The sequence below is a fragment of the Coccinella septempunctata genome, chromosome 9 (genome assembly GCF_907165205.1).
Source record: "Coccinella septempunctata chromosome 9, icCocSept1.1, whole genome shotgun sequence".
In the NCBI taxonomy this organism is placed as follows: domain Eukaryota; kingdom Metazoa; phylum Arthropoda; class Insecta; order Coleoptera; family Coccinellidae; genus Coccinella; species Coccinella septempunctata.
The window spans coordinates 7,559,557-7,572,492 of NC_058197.1; the positions used below are offsets into that span (position 1 = coordinate 7,559,557).

The 12,936-nt window shown below is 37.3% G+C and overlaps 1 protein-coding gene across 5 annotated transcripts in view; it reads left to right on the forward strand.

Moving 5' to 3' along the window:
* Nucleotides 1–12,936, forward strand: part of LOC123320681 (fatty acyl-CoA reductase wat-like) — a 58,826-nt gene that overhangs the window by 36,689 nt on the left and 9,201 nt on the right. For all 5 annotated transcript variants that reach the window (XM_044908065.1, XM_044908063.1, XM_044908064.1 and 2 more), the window contains exons 5-6: nucleotides 2,835–3,103; nucleotides 6,774–6,883. In XM_044908065.1, the coding sequence (XP_044764000.1) occupies nucleotides 2,835–3,103; nucleotides 6,774–6,883 (379 nt within the window). The remainder of the gene's footprint in view (nucleotides 1–2,834; nucleotides 3,104–6,773; nucleotides 6,884–12,936) is intronic.

Genomic DNA, 12,936 nt, shown 5'->3' on the forward strand with positions numbered 1-12,936 from the left:
AAATGGCAACCTATATTTTTTTCTTGTTCAACATGTAGAGCAGGTTCAAATGAGCAAGAAATGTATTTAAACTTTCTCTGTAATGTAATGTGAATAAGTCAATCTTGATAATTGAATTTATCAAAAAAATCAAAGCCAACTATATAGTAGCAAAACTAGTTAATAAATTTATCGTTGATTCTTACGAGAAAATGCACTTTTTCGTCCATATTTCTGAAACTATTCAATTAATAGAAAAAGTTTAAATACCTATATATTTTGCTCATTTCAATCTGCTCTACAAGATGAACAAGAGAAAAATTTAGATTGCCATTAAAAAAAATTAAGTTTTGATTGAACTTCATCTATTTGAATTTTTAACTTTAATTTTTGAAGACCCTGTATATCAGATTGCTAAAAGTAGAGATGTAACATATGATCCAATATGTTGACAAGAGTTGACCAAAATTTGGTTTTGATAAATTCATTAGAAAACTAGTATCAGCTATTTTAGTGAGCACCTAGAGCTGTCAAAATTCTAGGGAAAAGTCGAATATCTCAGAATCGGTGCCATATAGGACCATGGTTGTCAAACCAAAGTTACCTTAAAATTCAACAAGGAATTCAAAAATGAAATAATATACAGGGTGTTCCAATTAAAATAAGAAAATTGATACAAGCAGGAAAAAACCCTGTATTAAGGTCGCTCCTTTAGTTTCCACAATAAGGTATAGGGACACTTTAACTCGGACACCCTGTACTAAATGCAACCAACAACAACAAAAATTTCCCGAAACACGCCGAATAATTTTGTTTGTACATCTTTTGAAGTATATTTGAGGCTTGAACGAGCAACCCCCAAAGAAGGAGCATTTCAACCCCTCAAAATTGAATAGGGGGGAGGGGTTGAGTGATACTTCATTCGAAAGGTCTTGGAAGCCTTTTCACAACGTAGAGAATCGTTTTCTAATTCTTCTTTTATAAACGGATCAATCGCATTTTCCATTTTCCAAGATAAATTTCGCCACTTGAATCACCAGGAATAAACAGAGGTCCATTGAGGTGGTCTCCCAAAATTCCTCCATTAATCGTAAAATAACCAAAATATTCAAGGTGGGGCTCATTTGAGCTGAAAAATTGATTTTTGGCGAAAATGGTTCAATAAAATTACGTTCTTCATACACCGCTTTGTAAATAGGCTTCCAATAAGACCTTTCAAATGAAGTATATCACTTAACCACTCTTCCCTATTCAATTTTGAGGGGTTGAAGCGCCCCCTCTTAGGGTGTTGCTCGTTCAAGCCTCAAATATGCGTCAAAAGATGTCCCCCAAACAAAATTATTCGACGTGTTTCGGGAAATGTTTCTAATCACTCTATGGTATAAGAAATATACGAGATGACTCGTCTAAGCTGGAACATCCTGTATATTCAGCATATGAACATTTTATTTGAATAAATTTGCTTGCTGCAGATTAGATATAGGTACGTTATTCCTTTACATGCTGCATGTAATTGTTCTACATAAATGAATACATTTTTCAGAAAAATATGCATATATGTAAATAGTATTCTTCTTATCCTCACAACATAACATAGTACAATTTTTATAAATAAACCTTTATAACCTTTGCTAACAGATTAGTAACAGTTGATTAATATTTTTATGGCATGCATGGAAATGTTGGTTTAATGTTTCTTAGAGAACAGTTATAAACCCAGCTCACCGAACTGATGTGAGATGTTTTGGAATTTTTTTTTTCTTTTCAACAATGATTGATAAAGAACACCGATTGAAAATACCAAATTCTAGTTCAATATCATAGCAATAGTTTCAAAATTTATGCCAATTAATAAATTGGAATAATTTTTCTTGTTTTTGTTGAATCATTCTCCAGAACAACTTTTTTTATATCTCATTATACAGGGTGTCCCAAAACTAGCGAATCAAACGTCACACCACGGTAGAGTAGATCAAATACCATCACCAACATTAGTTGAAAATGTATCGTTTCCAAAAAAACCCAACCTGAAATTGCCGATTTTCGGTCTATTTTTCTAATCACAGGGCCAATTTGTGATTAAGGACAGCGTTTATTCTGAGTAATAAAAATTATGTAGAAAAAAAAATTTACATTTACTTGGGTTTTCGATTAACTACTAGGAATAAATCAATTAGGCCTAGGATCTAGGATTAATATGATTTAAAATCGCTATCCTTTGTCACAAACTGGCCCTGTGATTAAAAAAAAATAGTTCGAAAATAGGCAACTTTAGGTATTTTCATAAAATTCTGATTATTTTGGAAACGGTACATTTTCGCTGAACTAATATTGGTGTCATTCGATTGTATTTGGTTTACTATATCGTGGTGTGACGTTTGATTCACTAGTTTTGGCCTGTACTTTAATTTAGCAATGTCATTGTTTTTATCGATTTTGTCATTTATTGTTCAGATTTTATACGATCCTTAAGCTTTGCTTTTTTTTGTGATGGGTCTGTGAGGGTCCACATATTCGGTGAGGTACAATCTATGAAATAAAAATTGGACATGTAGGTACATGAATGTTTTACCTACCTATTGCCTAATGTGGTGTGTCTTGAGGAAAGTTCAAAACTGTGAACCGATACATAGGCATTGGAATAAATACAGTAAACACTAATTGGTCTTTCATAGTGAGAAAAAATTCAAATCCCACTTGAAAACTATCAGAAAACCAAACTTCCATTCGCATCGCAACTATTTGAGTAGATTTTTTGATATTACAACAGGTGCAAAAATAACAGGTTTATTGGTCTAAGGATATTTTGGAAACATCGTTAAAATTGGAATTCAACATATAAATGCAATTTTCAGGTTCATGTCATTTTCCACGTGGCGGCTACTGTCAAGTTGGATGAAAAACTCTGCAGGTCGGTTAAAATCAACATAGAAGCCACTATCGATCTCGTCAATCTAGCCAAAACATGCAAAAATCTTATGTCACTTGTTTATGTTAGCACTGCTTATAGTAATTCAATACGCGAAGTGATTGAAGAAAAAATTTATGAACCAACAGTTACAGACTTCCAAATTCTGAAAATGACCCAATCGCAAAGAGATATATCTGACGAGGAGGAAAAAAGGTATGTGGAATAATTTTTCTCGAATACTGTTTATAACAAAGAATTTTATTTTATCTATTATAATATGTTGTTAATATTTTTCCTAACAAAGGCGATTTATAACTACCTATCCTTATAGTGAACATGAAAGTCTTATTGACGTACGAGATTGAGTACTTGCTGTATAATTATAGTTGGGCTCTTTCCACATCTTCTTGGTTTCTTAACGTTGCTGTCACGTCTCATTTTTTTTATATAGCAGAGGGAATCTGCGACCGTGCGGGGCTCTATGCCTAGTTGCACACACACCGATTTTGGACGGCCCGGAATAAAATCGGCCGATATTTTATCGGTAGCAGCTGCTAGCACACTAATCGGATTTTTACCGTCCAAACGATTAGCTAACTAAAGTCGACTGAAATGGTCGGTAAAAAACATTGAACTCAAGAAAGAACTCCTTTTTGAGTTCAATGGTGAACAATCGTTGCTCGTACAAACGTGTAGGTACTGAGTCACGTATGCCACTACATCCCGATATTGCCGGTATTGGACGATTTCTCACCGGCATTTTACCGTCACCGATCAGTGGTCGGCGTATGTGCAGTGCAAGGTCCCGCTCCCACACAAGGTTTACTATTGGAATTTGGACGACCGATTTAAAATCGGCAATTTTCTCACTTCGAGTAGTTGATATCGGTCGAGCTCTTGACATTTTGAAGTGAGGAAGGACACCAGTTCTTCAGGATTCCTCTGAGATTTCGAGACTTCTTCCGTACTTATCCCACCCGAAATATGGTACACCGGTACACCATGTCCAATCAAGGTATTCTTCTTCAGGGTGACTGGAAACATGTTGACATTAAGCAATCGGATGGGAGAACTGTCTCTTACCCTTTCCAAGGTCTTCCCAAGTAATAGTCCTTTAGCTAAGGTTGTATCGTCAGAGGGCTCAATTACTCTCACGCAGCCACTCCTCGTTACATCGTCACATCTACCAGTTCGCCCTGGCAACGTGATGTCCTCGGTCAGTTGAATCCGATATGTCTTGTCCTACACATCATTGAATGGAATCTCTTCACATCCTAGCCGAAGTACATCACTCTTCATATCTAAATGGCATCCAATCTTCTTAACACGGTCCAATCCCAGAATAACTTCTTCCGTGATTTCAGCTAGCAGAACTTCGTGGCTAACTGTTGTGTTTCCCAATTCAATAGTGGAGACGATCGATCCATAAGTCGGTATTTCTTGCCCAGACGCAGTTCGAAGTTTGATCTTAACTGCGCAAATCTTGAATCCTTCAGCAAAATCTGGACGCACAATGGTTTTAGTCGAGCCAGTGTCTACCAGTATTTTCACATTTCGATCATTTATCTTTCCGGAGATAACTATGCTCGATAAATCCTTATACATTATTCCTCGGATTATCACTTCGAGGGCATTTTTGGCTTGTGTCGATTTATGCCCCTTATCACCGACCCCTTTTAGTTTCCCTGCTGTGGCTCTTTTTCCAATTCTGGACAGTTTCGCTTCAAATTGCAGTTCCAGCACACGACATTTTTTTCATAACTTGTGATATTCTTCGGATTTATTCTCTGACAATGTCCTCAATGGATCGGTCTGTTTCTTGGACTTGTCATACACAAAGGTGTCCTCTATGCGACGCTTGCTTCGCTGCCTCAATTTAAAAAGCCTGGACTAAGGCATCATCTACGGTTTTAGGGCGTGCTAGTCTCAGGGTTTGTTGTATTTCACTATCCTTGATCCCATCCACGAATGTCTGGATTGATAGCTGTTCGGGGAAGCTATCTGGAGCAAATGGATGAGCCAGCCTGACTAATCTCGCCACATCAGCTTCAAACTACTGGAGATTTTCCCCGGTTTTCTGCACTCGGTTCTTTATTTGTGCATGCTAAACTTGTTGTAGATGAGTATCGCCATATCTCATCTGAAGTTTCGATGTTAGAACTTCGTAACAGGCTTGCTGACTCTCCGGAATGGTTTGCCGAATGTTGAGTGCCTCTCCTCGTAGAGCTATTATTAGTTCCGTGGCTTTTTCGTTGTCGTTCCAATTGTTCGCCAACGCAGCAGCTTTACACTGTTTTAAATATGTCGACCAGGGTATTTTGCCATCAAAAGTTGGAGGCTTGATCTTCATTCTACTACCTTCGTCGTCATTTTCCGCTTTCGATGTGCTGTGAGCTGATGAAGCCAGAATATTTGTTCTATTCGACATTATTCTCAATGAATCTATCAATTTGGAATGATGTTCAATTATTCCTGCCATTCCTTCAAACTTTCCGGTAACCTTATCAAACTTTTCATTAACTTCGTCAAATTTTTCACTTACTATATCGAATCTCTCGTCCACTTTCTCGAATTTCTCATTTATGTTTTCCAGTTTCTCATTCAATTTCTCGTCCATTTTCTCATTTCATCTTCTGGAACTTTCTTCCATTTATTCATTCAACTTACAACAGTTCTCGTCAATTTTCTCATTTACTTTTCTAGAAGATTGAAGGAGAAAGTGCTTTCGTTTTGTTTTTTTTTTGAAGAATAATTTTGTTTTGATTTTTCATATCTCCTTCGGGGTTGAATTTGTTCTTTTTTCTTTCGGTGCAAATGCACGAGCCGAAGATTCAACCGAACCGTTCAGAATCCAGAGGTAAGACAACACTACGTTTTATTATCTTGGAATATCAGCCTCCAATCTCAGCCGTCCTGTGCCCCTACTGTTAGTACGATACCCTGCTAGTGTTGATACCCGCGGGGTACAGAACGCACTTTGGGGTGGCTGCCCTTCCTTAATTTTCCCTAACCTTCCAGTGTACACCCCTACTGTTAGTACGACACTCTGCTGGTGTAGATACCCGGGTTGTGCAGAAAGCTCCTGGGGATGAACCGTCGTAGTTCTGTGCCGTCTTACTCAAACCCTAGCCTTGCTGAGTTCCGACACTATTGTCTGTTAAGTGTGAGTCTTAGGTTCTGGCCACAGATTACAGAGTGGTTCTGGCTGGCGAACGAGTCCGTAAACCCCGTATCGCGTTTGAGATCAAATCCCCCTTTTTCATTCCGTCCGATTCACTCCGCAAATTCACCACTTTATTTTGTTACTTGTAGACTGTTTCTATTTAACCTATTATATCGAGCTTTTCACTTTACGGATTTTGTAATAGTGCCTTTTGTGTTTCCTTTTACGAGTCGACAAATAAAATTTGTGTACCAGGGTAGATTTGCTAATGTTCCGTTTGAAGTGAGCTTTCGACTGGCATGAAAATCAATGTGATCTTCATCTTATCTAACGTATATTCAGCTGAAATTGAACAGTGACTAAGATTGAGTAACTGAGACTCAGTTACTTAGTGACTGAGTAACTGAAATTGACAGTGCCTCTTCTAGCACAGGGCTGTTAGGAAAATAGGTTAAAATGGTTTTCGAATTTTTGTAATAAAACACTCATCTGTATCTCGGTGAGAACAGACCTTAGTCTGTTCTTCAGCTTACTGAAGTTATTCCAGGTACTATATGGACAATTCTAAATGAATTTACTACTATATACTAGTGAATATTATCATTATATTTACTACAAGCATCCTAATTTTTAACTTTAGTTATTCCAAACAATTTTACATATTATTGAAAATGTTGCCTCAATGTAGATGTGACTCACTGAATAATGTATTTCTTACAGAATTCTTGGAGAATGGAAAAATTCTTATGTTATGACAAAAAATATAGCCGAACATGTCATAAAAACTCATGGAAGTGATCTTCCAGTTTGCATTTTTAGACCAGCCATAGGTGAGTCAAAAAATATGGATATCTTCAACATTCTGTTTTATCATTTTACTAGTTCTTTGTCCACTTGCCCTTCGTGTATTAGCCTTGAGGCTAGCAGATGGCCGGCTTTACCTTTTCTACCTGGTAACTAAGAGATTCTTCGATAACAAACCTAGCTACAGAGGCATATGAGATACCTTTGTTAAACCTTAGGGGTGAACTTGCAAAGCTAAAAGTGAAGAAGCAAGCAGTGCAAAAGATGGGTTGTTGTCTAGATCAACTCAATTGGAAAATCGTTCGAAACATGCTGGAGGTTATATTCAATAGAACAGGAACGAAGATACTGGTATGCAGATTCAACACGAAGAAGTCTGTAAATTGCTATTTCGAACAACAAGGGTGCTCCAGAGAGGGAGACGCTTGTAGGTTCAGTCACACCAACCGGGGTATTCGGGGACCTTGTAACGACCAATGCTACCACGGCAAATAGTTTTCCCAGTAGAGTCCAGTGATCAGAAGAGAATTCCGAACAGTTACAAATTTTGAAGTGGTGGAAGTGAATAAATAAGTTAGAGTTAGTCCTTGTACATAAATGTGTGGTGGTTGTGATGTAAGGTGGTTACCTTACTTATCTCGAGCACCAGCTATTCTTTTCACTAGGAAGAATAGCAAACCTACCAGAGTAGCTGCTAGTCGGAGACAGAGTTCGATGTTATCTAGGGTGGTAGCGATAACGAAGTAGTCAAAATCAAATTGTGTACCAGTTTATTCACACCTTCGGAAACTGATTATATATATATATATATACAACGGAAATATGTGTAGGTATGAAATATGAGCGAATCTATCAGCAAACATACATTCTAGAAATTCTATCCGATCACGTGCACTTTGTAAAGCTTATACCGGGTACAGTGAAAAATCAAAGGTTGTTCAATAAAATGCGCCAACCAGAACTGACGAAATGGATACTAAGGATGACCTCGCGAAGTGGAATGACTTGCTATACAGTATCGGGATGTAATTAATTGTATTTCTCCAATGAAAAGAAACACAACCAGGGCGGATCTATTCGAGACTTTTATTCGCTACCCCAAGGGCTAACGCTCCATGACTGTTAGCGAAGAAAAGGTCTATTTTGAGCGCAACTACGGGATTTCACTGACGACGAGTGGTATCTCTTATCCTCTACCCCAAGGGCTTACGCACCATGACTGATAGAAAAGAAGAGATTTCGGTTTCAACACTTATGACGCGGAATGCGAACAGGGGGGTTGACGGGACTTTCCCTTCAGTACCCGAAGGGCTTACGCACCATGACTGATACCGAAGGGAAGAGTCAGACTCGCGAAACAGGGTAAAGTACGATAAAATATAACAGAAAGCGATAAAGTACAGCAGTGTCGAAAAAGTAACCGGTGTAGGTCTAATTAAGAAACTGAACGGTAAAGACGGGGACCTACCTCCTTTATTTCAGGCACTCGCGGAAAACAAACGAAAACTAAAAATTAATTCCTAAGAGCACTAATCCTCGCAACACAAAATTATTTCTAAATTTGTTGAACGGCTTGTCGTGCACACAATTGAAGTCGAATCGCAGGGAAAAGAGATTACGGAGCGTAAAAGTAACTAAAGAGTAGAAGAGTCAAAGTAAAAGAGATCCCTCGCGAGGGAAAATCTGCTTTTATAGGCAAATCCCCCCACACGTTAAAAATCTGAAAATTCCAGAATGCGACAAGAGTGAAAAACGTTCGTCAGCTCCGGTTTATCGCATATCAACATCAGAAAAACGTCAAAATCTTCAACGGCATGCAAGAAAAACAACGTCAACCACAGATAAACGGTTTTTTACATTTACTCTGCCTATCGGAATGAATGTACTGAATAGAATTAAATATTTTCAAAGGCGGAAATGTGAAATGAAAGGAATGCACTCAAATGAACTCCAATTTTTCTCAGAAAACTGGAGATCATTACAGTGTATAAATGAAGTAAACATTAAGAAAGAAGACAATTCAATTAAACCCGGAAGAATGGAACAATAGAGGACATTCGAGACTTCCGTTCATCAGTACTATTAAAGCTGATTTTAGTCTAAGTTTAAGTTTAATGTAATTTTCATTTGATACAATGCATGTGATCGATCTAGTGATCAAAATGGCGGAAAAAACGCAGTACCTCAATGAATTAGAGTCCACAGTGGCCCATTGAGTCAGTGAGGGCTATTATTGATATACGTAACGGAAATACGATAAGAAAAGAAGAGTTCTCTACGCTCACTAGATGTTATCACAAAACAAAGCATGCTATATCACTGTATGACCAGCGATTAGAACCAAATTATAGCGTGAATCAAATATTTACCGCAGAACAAGGGAAAAAAATTGAGGAATATTTTCACCATTCTACGCTCCGGTTTTATGGTTTGACTCTAAAAGAATCTAGGAATATAGTTTACGAATGTGCCAAAAAAAGCATCCAAATTACACAATCTTGGGAAACAAATAAAATGGCTGGTAAAGATTGGTTAATATGGCATATCGACGTCGGTTCAATCTAATCTTACGTACACCAGAGACATGCAGCCATGCAACATCTTTCAACTGTTGATATCCTGCTTCCGCTGATGGAACATGAATATTCAATTTGGATGAAACGTCCACTACGACCGTCTAAAAATCACCAAATATTATAGCTCCAAAAGGAACGAAATGTATAGGGTTACTAGTTCTGAGAGGGGAGCGGTAGTAACCACATGCGAGTTTTTCAGGAGTATTGGACGTCGGGGCATTTTCGATATCTTCTTGTGATAGTGTAGCTGCGGTTAATGTTTCCGCGTTTGATTGTGGGCTTACAATCCTGCTCAAAATCCTGCTCTGGGTGTTACTTTTTTCAGAATTCAATTCCTGTCTGCATGCCGTTAGAAATTTTCATAATATAACATATTATTACTAGCTGACCCGGCAAACGTTGTTTTGCCATATAAATAATTTCCTTTTGTATGTTGTATTATGTATGTATCATAAAAAAATAGAAATTAAAAATTTTGTCTAAAAAATAAAAAAAAAATTAGGGGTGGAGTACCCCTAACATTTAGGGGGATGAAAAATAGATGTTGGCCGATTCTCATAGATACCGGATAAGCACAAAAAATTTCATCAAAATCGGTCAAGCCGTTTCGGAGGAGTATGGCAACGAAAACTGTGACACGAGAATTTTATATATTAGATTTCATTAAACACATGACTGATGAGTCACACAAGGTACTACTAAGGTTTCCGTTCGCATGATTTTTCAAAGAAAAAGCTCGACCTGCTCCTTCCTGTTTTTTTTTATATTCTATGGATATTTGTTTAGTTATGTTAATTGTTATTTGGCACCATGACGCAATATAAATATTTAATGAAACTTGAAGATTGTTTCGCTTTATCTTTATGAGATCAGATGTTGATATTTTGTATGATCAAAACTATGAGAACATTGTATAAGCCAAATCATTAAGGAAAAAAATGGTTTCGACGTATTTCACCGTCCATTATAAATTTGTAATTATTTCTGGTGATTTCGGTTCAAGAATGAATGATTGTTATTTCCTGACATAATAAAATTACTTAATGAGTGAATAAAACTATGTTAGAACCAATACAGGGAATATAAAGGGTGTTCCATCTCAGACGAGCCACCCCGTATATCTACCCAGTCAACCAGTTTCAGTCACAGGGAAGTTGTTGGGAATTACCACTGTGGAAATGCGACTTCACAATGTTGATTTAAAAAAAGGCCACCAGTACTTACTGGAGAGTGCTTAATGTCCGCAACATCGCATATCGCGGGTAATTACCCAGTACATCACATAGTAGGTGTAAAAAAAGCACCCTAGACAGCAACTTTGCGACTTCTCATTTTGGAGGTTTTTGGAACGATTATTTTGACAGAATAAACTACCAAAGTGTATCCTCTATTGAAGTTATATTCATGTTCAATTTGATGAATACCATCGTGGCAATCAATTTGCACTCTATATTCGAGGCGTTCCGAGGAAAAGTGACCCAAGCTACAATTTTTCTGAAATTGAATTAATAGTAAGAACTGCCTGAAAATGAATCAAAATTTTATATACTCGTAAACTCAATTCCAGAAAAAATGTAGCTTGGGCCTCTTCAGCTCTGAACGCCTCATTTGTACCCTGTGTTTACTCCTTACTCTTACCTACATATATTATATTTCGCATTCTGCTCTCATCCTCAAAAGGGAAATTGAACAACTATATGAATTACTGATATCTTTTTATTCAAGATTAATATGTTTCATACAAATCCAAATATATAAAATAAAGAACATATATCTTGTTATAAATCTTCATTCCACTTCAGGAACGGCATGGTCCAGCTGAAGAAGAAAAAATCAGAGCTGTATTGATAGTAATAAATTGAGTGTCATGAGAAATGTAACAACAGTAGAAGGTGATTTTTTCCAGCACAGTATCTAAAATAATAATTTGAAGTTCTCTCGATGATTCAAATCAATTCCAAGTTTGATTTTGAAGATTGTGAATGTTACTTATCACCTAAATTCATATGAGGTATGTTGAAAGTTGAACGTTATAAAGGTGCAAAAATGGAGAGGATAAGAGGGCCAAGAAGTGATCATGATGTAGTCATTATTTCAATAGGTTATATAACTACTCACCTTTTACTGCACTTTAATTAATCAATCAACGTCAAGTAACACTTAACTAAAACGAAATTTAATAATAGAACAGCTCGGTTAAAAAAATTATTCTAAAAATTCATTCATAAAGATTTTGTTTGTTCATTCTCTCAACACAACGCAGTCACAGAACGAAACACGTCACACCACGTTTTGCACTTTTGCATAGCGGGATTTAGGTTATGAGTTAACCACGTGCTGATAAATAGAACATTTCAGACAGTTACTGAAAGTTTTTCTTAGAGAAGTCGCTGGGTAGAGTTCATCGAAATTTATTCACCACACATCATTTCATGTTCTAAAAATATCACAGATTCAATATTTCAAAAATATCAACAGAGAGAAGTCGCATAATAGTAGCTATGTTCACTTCATCGGAACATCTCGATATGATGTTACATGCAACCACTAGGGATCTAAAGTTGAGGAATTCGCAAACTTAACAATATGCGGACGTTAATGTCCACAATGTGAAATCTTAAGTACATCCATGAAACTTCTCAAAGAAGCGCTTCAATGCGATATTTTTGGGTACTCCCTGCGACTTACTGTTACATTTCTGGTTGACTGGGTACTATCTCATAGTGATTGGAAAAATTTCCCGAAACACGTCGAATGATTTACAGTGACTCTAACGAGACAGTGGCGTCAATTGTGGTCTCGTTTTTCATCGTTTTAGCAAGAATATGGCGGATTTGGTCACGTGACTTGACGTGAGCCAATCCGCATTCCGAATTTGAGATCATAGCCATATTCTTGCTAAATTTCCAATTGTCGTCACTGTCTCGTTAGAGTCACTGTAGAATAATTTTGTTTGGGACATCTTCTGACGTATATTCGAAGCTTGAACGAGAAACCCCCTAAGAAGGGGCGCTTCAACCCCTCAAAATGGAATAGGGAGAGGGATTCAGTGATACTTCGTTTGAAAGCCCCTTCACATTGGTGTACGAAAAACATAATTTTGATGTACCGTTTTCGCCAAAAATAAATTTTTCAGCTCAAATGAGCCACCTTGAATATTCTGGTTATTTTTACAATGGAGGAATTTTTAGAGACCACTTTTCGCTGTAGACATGTGAAAGTTTTATTTGATTTATAGAAAAATTTCCTCACAGAAATTCTCAGAAAATTGTGTTCAATCTGAAAATGATATTCAAATTGGTTCTTCTTCTTCTTCTTCTACGTGCGGTGCCCCACCGGGCTGAACTGAGGCCTCGTGACCCATTGTTCGTCCGCTTGTAGTTGGAGAGACTTACACTCTGTGACATGTTGACAAAAATGCCACAAGTCGACAGAGAGGTGTCCCTCTCACCATAGGAGCTGTGGGTGTTCTGTTTCCTAGATGTGTCATCCTTAAGTCCTCA